This window comes from Triticum dicoccoides, chromosome 4B (assembly GCF_002162155.2).
Source record: "Triticum dicoccoides isolate Atlit2015 ecotype Zavitan chromosome 4B, WEW_v2.0, whole genome shotgun sequence".
Taxonomy (NCBI): domain Eukaryota; kingdom Viridiplantae; phylum Streptophyta; class Magnoliopsida; order Poales; family Poaceae; genus Triticum; species Triticum dicoccoides.
The window spans coordinates 400,733,498-400,742,150 of NC_041387.1; the positions used below are offsets into that span (position 1 = coordinate 400,733,498).

At 41.0% G+C, this 8,653-nt stretch overlaps 1 protein-coding gene across 1 annotated transcript; it reads right to left on the minus strand.

The window, feature by feature from the left end:
* Window positions 1-1,065: 1,065 nt before the first annotated feature.
* On the minus strand, window positions 1,066-7,313 carry LOC119293674 (putative F-box/LRR-repeat protein 23). Its single transcript, XM_037572055.1, has 2 exons — window positions 6,922-7,313; window positions 1,066-1,724 (listed from the first exon to the last, which is right to left on the minus strand). The coding sequence occupies exons 1-2, from the start codon at window positions 7,311-7,313 to the stop codon at window positions 1,196-1,198; spliced, it is 921 nt and encodes a 306-aa protein (XP_037427952.1). The 3' UTR covers window positions 1,066-1,195.
* Window positions 7,314-8,653: the final 1,340 nt, after the last annotated feature.

An 8,653-nucleotide genomic window follows, 5' to 3' on the forward strand; every position in this document is an offset into this window, starting at 1 on the left:
ATTTATTTATTTTTGAATCAAAACTGAAACTGAAGTTCCAGTGATATATTATAATTATTTTAGTGAAATTGCAGTATCTGAAATATTGTGATTACTGAAATATGGCATTTCATTAATATGATATATTAAATGGTTTTGGTTGGAGTACTAAAATGGATTTTTTGTTTTAGTAACATAATAAATAAAATGGATTATATTGAAGTGCTTCAAGTACAGGGTTATACGAAATGGTTTCTTATCATTTCAATAGTTTATTGATAGTAAAGTTTTATGAAATGATTTGTTAGTGATATTGAAATTGTACAGATAGACCATATCGCTTGTGAAATTGATTTGATTTTCAGTAGTAGGTCACTTATGATTTGTGATATTGATATTAAAAAATACCTTTTATTATTTGGGATCTTGATTTTTTTATTTTTGATATTGATAAATATTGAGATAGTTGGTTGTGTTATTGAAACATATGATCTAGTAGTGAGTTAGAATTTGGCATATATTAGATGTAAAATGTCAGTTATTTCAATTGATGTTTGAAACTGCAAAAAATAAATGAGTTCCGAATATATCCAATATTAGTCTTTGTTTGAAAGGCCATGTCCTGAGAATTTCAAAAATATTAAAAAAATGAAAAATAAAATCCTACTTTAAACTATGTGAAGCATCTAAAATATCACCAAGAAATAGAATGCAAGATTTTTTTATGGGGGGGGGGAGGGTAGGGGATAGAAAATGATAGTCATCCAACACGTTATGTCCTCTTCGCCAAAAATGTTGGTGTGACCTTTTGAGTTTACATTTCTTTTAGAAGCACCGGTAACTTTTTTAGTACACGCAACCTGTAATTACAGGTACATTGTTTTGGATCCATGATCCAAAAAATTACAAAGTAACTCCTACATCTAGGAGGTACAACAAAATTTCTTGGAGACGTCTTCTTGGTGGTATCAAGCTTTGTAAGAGGAAAAACTAGAAAACTTCTGTAAAGAGACTAATATTGGACCGGAACAACGACATTGTCACCCATTTACCTACACGAACTTGATTACCACTAAAACTTTAAGAATTAACTTCAGATTGATGTACAGATGAGAGGCACAAGGGATACAACAAATACAAATGGACTGCAGGTCACAGTTACACGAATTTCAAAGCAAATGTCGGGTGGATGTTCTACCGGTACATACCATGAACACTAGTAAGGACTTTGACAACCCATAGAGTATTCGATTGGTTCAGTAGACCAGCATGGTCTCGGAATTTTATAATTAAACGACATGTCATAATCATCCATGGAGTCTTCAGGATGCCTCAGAGTCTTGATCCTAGCACACTTTGCTTGCATTTCATCATCCATGCAAACATGGTAACAAGACCGGATATCGAGAGACTCAAGGAGCGGGCAACCATTAAGGATGAGTTCCAAACCACTGTTGGTGAGCGAATTAGCAGTGAGCTGCAATGACCGCAACTCCGGCATCTTAGCAATCGCCATGGCTGCGCTGTCATCTACGCATTCACTGTAGAAGGACCTTTGGCTCAATCGAAAGCGCTTCAGTAGAGGACAAGCATCCCCTACGACTTCGAGTGTTTCTGGGAAGCGGTGCATACAATTCGAGAGCTCTAACTCCTCAAGCATGGGGAACTTTGTGATCACTAGCTTCAAGGCCAAGTCCACAATGTCATGGCACTCAATGAGTCGAAGGCTCTTCAATGATGGTGCCCTGCAAAGTAGAGAGAAACCGACTATAAACTAAAACTTGATAGTAAATTAGAAGAGTCATTTGGGAAAAGATTGGAAAACGCTAGGAAAGGAGAGTTTGAGGAAAGTAAAGATGTTGAGATGCTTAGAAGATGTGAAAGGCATGGAAGACCATGACGTTGAAGCCACGGTTAGGGAGAGAGATGCTAGCAAGGATTAATATGCTGAGTCCATCATTCATATTGTTATTAATACACACAGAAATAAATTGCTAGAAATAGCTTCTGGAGTAGGTGTGGATCTGGGGACACAAATTGATATGATTGATTATAATATCAATCTCATTAAAAAATAGAACATGTCAGAATTGACTTGTGATTGAGTAATAGTTCTAAATAAAAACCCCTTCACGTTGAAGAGGAGGTCCGTGTAATTGAAACAGAGAACATGATACTAAAGAATTCTTAGAATAGGAAGAACATTTTGATAGAGAGGATGAGGAAGATAAGGCTTGTCAACAAGCTAAACATCTTTTCTCACATAACAAAGGGAAGAGTAGAAGCAAAACCTACCAGAATTTTGGAGGAAAATCTACCATTGGTATTAATTCTTGGGGGGGGGGATTTAAAAGGAGGTTTCTGAGGGAAATGGTGATGGATATGAAAGCCGACTTTCTGGGTTTACAGAAAACCATGAGACAAAGTTTTACTGGAAATGATTTGCAAGCAATTTGTGCTTGCACGGATTTTCATTGGGACTTTGTACGTGCCAGGGGGAAATCAAGGGGCTTTTGTTGGGGGTTAATTATAGTACTCTAGATGTGATCTCTAAAGACGAGGGGAAATATTATATCAAAATGACTCTGCGGGATGTTAAAATCAGGTTTATATGGGACCTGGTGTTGATATATGCACAGCTTGAGAGAAAAGCTAGGTTTTTAGCTGAACTCTCTAGTGTATTACATGCTTGTATAAATCTCATCCTCATTGGAGGGGATTTTAATATAATCAGGAAAACTTTAGATAAAAACAGGCCCAAAACTACTGGACATTGGAGTTTCATTTTGAATGTTATCATAGAACAGGATGGCTTGAGAGAACTTGATTTACATGGTAGAGAATATACCTGGGGTAATAACCTACCTAACCCTACTTTGAAAATTAGACATGATTTTATATTGTGTTGATTGGGAGAAAATTACCCTATGACTGAAGTGACAGCTCTAGATAGGGAGAAATCTGACCACACTCCCCTGTTTATGGATACATAGGATTTGCCTAAAACTGATCCAATATTCAGGTTTGAAAATTCCTATTTTCTAAGGGATGGGTTGGACAAAATTGTAATAGACACTTGGAATTATCCTAATATAGTGGGGTCTAGTATTGAAAGATGGCAGAAAAAATGAGGAATTTGAGACCTAAACTAAAAGGGTGGAGTAGAAATATGAATGCCTAGTACACAGAGCTGTAAAAAATATTCAGAGACAATTGGATGATATTGATAAAAGATGTGAGGTTCATGGATTAACTGTTGCTGACATGCAGGAACAAATGGAGCTAGAGCTCAACTAGATAGGCTTTCGAAATAGGCGGAGGCAAAATGGAAACAAAGAGCAAAAATTGATGAACTGCTAGAAGGAGACAACAATACCAAATTCTTTCATGCTAAAGCTAATGGCAGAAGGAGGAAACATAAAATCAATAGTTTGGATCAGGATGAAGGAAAGATAGAGGGGGAGAAAAACATTATGGAGTATATCACAAATTATTATAAAAACTTATTTGGACATCCAAAAAGATCAAACACTGCTCTGGGCACTAATAATGTTGCCAATATACCCCGCGGGGCTGGAGATAGGTTGACTGCTAAGTTCACAATGGAATAAATAAAAACTGCTATTTTTGATATGGCACATAACAAGTCTCCATGCCCTGATGGTTTCACTGCTGAATTTTATCAACATTTCTGGGATCTCGTTAAAAATGATATTAAATAACTCTTTGATAATTTCCATAGTGGTAACATGGATATATCTAGATTAAACTATGGCATTATCACACTATTCCCTAAGACTAAAGAGGCTAATCAGATTCAAAAGTTCAGACTAATATGTCTACTAAAAGTTATATTCAAGATCTTTACTAAGGTGTTAATGAACAGATTAAATGGATTGTCTAATGAAGTCATATCCCCTATACAAATTGCATTTGATAAGGGGAGATACATTATGGAAGGGGTTCTCATTTTGCATGAGGCTTTGAATAGTATCGATAGAAAAAAGTAGAGTGTTCTGCTCTTTAAGGTAGATTTCGAAAAAACATATGATAAAGTGAAGTGGTCTTTTGTTCCACAAATGTTAAAAACAAAAGGATTCCCAGGTAAGTGAATTGACTGGATAATGCATACTATCGGGGGGGGGGGGAGGTGTGGGTTAAGGTAAATGATAATATGGGAAAATATTTCCCTACAGACAAAGGGATGAGGCAAGGGGACTCCATTTCACCCTTGATTTTTGATATGGTTGCTGATGCACTGGCTATTTTGATGAATATGGATAAAGCAAGTGGTCTGGTGAAAGGGGTATTAGAGGAAAATACTGACAAAGGAACAAACATGCTTCGGTATGTTGATGATACAATCTTTCTAATACAAGATGATTTTGAAAGTGCACATAATTTTTATACTTTGTTTGTTTGAACAGATATCAGGATTGAAAATTAAATTTCATAAGAGTGAGTTGTTCTTATTTGGGGAGGCTGCTAATAAAGTTTCTGAATTTGCTCAAATTACTTGCCCTATAGGAAGTTTGCCAATGAAGTATTTAGGGCTGCCCCTGGACAAGAAAAGAATTAGAAACAAAAGTTGGCCCCCCTGAAAACAGAATGGAGAAGAAGTGTGAGTATTCGCAGGGAAGATTATTAGCTAGTGCTGGTAGGGTCACCTTGATACAATCCTCTCCCATTGGGATTCCATAATGTCCTTTTATGGGCTCCCTGTGGGTAAATAAAAGAATGGATTATTTTAGAGCCAGACTTTTATGGCAAGAAGAGGAAGGAAAAAGGGAAATATCATTTAGTGAGATGGTCTGAAGTGTGTAGGACTAAAGATTTGGGAGGATTGGAATACAAAACTTAGCTTTAATGAATAAAGCATTATTGGTAAAGTGATGGTGGAAAATCTTTAATAGTACTGGTCTCTAGCAAGATATCCTTCTCAACAAATATTTGAATGGAGAGGGCCTGGCAACTGCCAAACACAGACAGGGGGGCTCCTAGTTCTGGTCTTAGCTCCTTAAGCAGAAAAATCATTTTCTTTCATTGTGTAGATTTGAGATTTGGAATGGGGAGAGTTTCAGATTTTGGGAAGATAGATGGGTTAATGACAGAGCATTGAAAGATGACTTCCCTCGATTATATAACCTGTGTTTTGATAAGAATAAATCTGTCAAATATATGTTTGACAAGGGTTTAGGTAATGTTAATTTTAGAAGAACCTTATATGGGGCTTCTTTGGAACAATGGGAGCATATTAAAGATAGTTTCTGGTGTGGTCTTGAGTGGGGACACAGATAGAATTTTCTGGACTTAGACAAAAAAGGAATCTACACTGTCAAATGTTATTATAAATTCCTGATTGAGAATGTGATTAAATACCCACATAAATTCCTATGGAAAACTAAGATGCCACCTAGGGAAAAATTCTTTATTTGGTTGGTCTTGCGTAATAGAATTTTAACTAGAGGTACTCTGCTTCGTAGGGGGTGGGTGTGAGATAAGACTTGGGATTTGTTTGGGATTTGGTTGGTGTGAGATAAGACTTGAAATGTTCCATGGCGAAATTGATGTAGAATATTACTCCCTCCATTCCTCAATATAGGGTGTATAGTTTTCGGCACGGAAATTAAAGAACGCACGTGGAGGGAAAATTTCACAAGTTTTGGGCGATATTACACCTGACTAATTGGCATGAGAAAATAGAGGAGACTGCCTAACATAAGGAAATGTAATCAAATCCCTGAAAAATTTATCCAAACGAGTGGTGCAATGCAATACACCCTATATTTCGGGTTTTTTCTCAAAAATCTATACACCTTATATCAAGGAACGGAGGGAGTATTCAATATGCTTTTGATATAAAACAAGTGTTTGACAGCACTCGGGATTTGTTTGGGATTTGGTTGAAGTAGTTTGGGAAACTGGAAAAATCCCTGGTGGCAGTGGGGATAGCAATAGTTTTTTGGACTAACCGGAAACTTGGAAATAGTGTGGTATTCGATAAGAAAAGGATATCTGATCCATGTATACCTGTTAGTATGATGATTAAAATGTTACATGATTGGCCCGTGTTGCAAATAAACCCAAGAAGTCGAAGAATAATGACGGAGGGCGTAAGAAGAGTGGAGCAGATTGTGGGAGACATCTTTCGAGCAACTTTAGGATGGAGGATGGCGCACAGAATTATGGCTACCTTATTTTGTCTACTATTTGTTCATGCAGTGCTGCTCTGGGAGCTCTCCCTTTGTTCACTTGTCTTTCTTCTCCCTGGCCTTTGTTTCTTCGGCTAAACTTGTTCTAGTAGCACTGTTCGTTTTGGAGAATGCTTTAGTAATGTTGATGTTACGTGCGTTCTCGAGATCCGGGCCTGTGGGACCTCTCAGATCAGTGTTTGTTAGGTTAAGCTTTAATCTTAGTTTTGAACTCGTCTGAGGCTGCGAGGCTTTTGCATTCCTAAGGCCTCGTTTGGTAGAGGTGGGTTGGGAGGGTTTGCATGGGATTAACCCCGCGGCATGCTAATCCTCAGAAAATCCATGCAAGTCCATTTGATGCACAAGGTTTTGACTGGCCTAGGCGTGGAACTGGACGACGCAGAGATCAAGTGAGACACTGGTATCTGGTATCTGGCGATTGTAACCAAATGTAGGGAATTAGGAAGGGGAAGGATTAGTGGGGATTGGGTGAAGGGGAGAGGATCACCAAATCCCTTACAATCCTCGACCTCTTTGGGGCAGGAAAACCTCCCTTGCCAAACGAAGCCTAAGGGGGTGTGGGAGTCTGATTCCCCATCGCCCTGCAGGGGTGTGCATCGTCTGGTATGCTGGCCGGGACTTGTTGGGTTGTAATAGTTGGTGTGTGTAAGACTTGGTGATTTCTAATAATGAAAATCTGAGAGGGAACTCTTTTATAAAAAACAAAGGTAAACAAGCAAGAAATCCTCACGCGTTGCCGACGAGGGAGAGAATCCTTTCTGTGACGTAGCTCCCGCCCCAGAAGGCCTCGCACCGACCCGCACTACGCCTCATGGCAGCTCTCACCATCTGAAGCAATTTCCTGGAGTTGAGGTAGAAGCCATCGGCATAGTGAAAGCGCATCTCGATGCGGCGCCACAGCTCGGGCTCGTCCGTAGCAGCCCTGCGCCATGGGCTGCACACCAAGTCGGGCCCCATGAGGATCTCGATGTGGTCCAGCCTGCTGAGCACTGCCAGCAACACATCCCGTGGCAGCTCCGCCCAATCCCTCCACTCCGACTCAGTATCCATCCCGTCCTGGGGTGGTGGTGGCAGTCGGCGAGGCTCCTCGAGAAGGCAGGAAAGGGAGGGTGGTGCGGCCATGGCAAGAGGTCTCGGCGTCAGAGGAACCACGGTTCTTGTTTATACAGGAGGGAGGTAGACCACAGTTCCTCTCCAATCCTATACTATGTGCCAAACGGAGAAGCCGGAATTGGAGGCCGGTATCTCGCCGGCGTTACTACGTTTATCTTCAGTTATTTTGTCTATCTGCCGAAAGCGACGCTAATTTATTACCTCTTTCCTTTGGGTAAAGAAACACTCCATCCTTGTCCCTAGCTAAGCAACGTCGTTGTATCCAAGGCGTTGATCAGGCCATATAAGATAGTAGTAATAATAACTTCAACTAAAATCAAGATTCTGGGTTCGTCTTCACTTTCGAGCTCAGTCGATGTACAGTGGGTCTGTTGCAACTCGAAAGCTTTCTCCAAATTTCATCTCTACACTAAAGAAAAAAGATCTCAACTATATATTTCAATCTACTGTATTTTCTTTTCTTTTTGGCGGGTGCAATCTACTACAGAATATTTTCTTATTCACATTCTCTAATTAACAATATATTTGTAACAAGTATATTTTCAACAGATAATATTTTTAAGGTTATATTTCCCACGCTCATATTTCGAACAGTTGTATGGGCATTAGAGCATCACAGCTGCGGGCCTCAAACCCGTCTCAAACGCCCGGGCGGCTGACCGTTCACAAAAAACCTCTCCAACTGGGCGCCTCAAACCGTCCTTAAACGTCCTAAGAACAACTCTAGCAGACCAGTATATGTCATGAACCTGCAAAATTCCGACGAGTATAGGAGCTCGGCTCAATTTTCTAGCCAGAACAAAGTCTGTATACTCGCCCGGCCCGTAATTTATTTTACCGTGGCCCGCAAACTGCTCCCCTCCCCCCGAAGCAGTATATCTACGGGTTCGCGGGGCAGATACGGGTCGAAACCCTACCCCCCCGCCGCCGCGTCTCGCTGCAATTCCCCACTCCCCTCCTCACATTTCTCGCCGTCGGTGAGCCCCTTCCGCCTCCAGCCGCCATGTGGGGCCGCATGTGGAGCTTCAGTCGCAGCTCCGGTAGCAGCTCCAGTGGGGGCGGCGACCCCAACCGCGAGTGGCGTGTCCGCTCGGACGGTGCGAGGAAGCGCGTGGCGAGGAAGTCGATGAACAAGGGCCTCAAGCTGCTGCCGAGCTTCCTCGTTCGCGAGACGGAGGAGTACGACTGTCGGCACTGGCATACACCCTCCTCGGCAGCGGGCTCGTCCTCCGCCGCGAGATCTTCCCACGTCACGAGCTCTTCCTCTTCCGATGCGAGGCTTCTCCCTGTGAAGAGGGAGTGGTCGAATGAGCCGGAGGAGATCGAGGTCGTCGCTGTCAAGCAGGAGC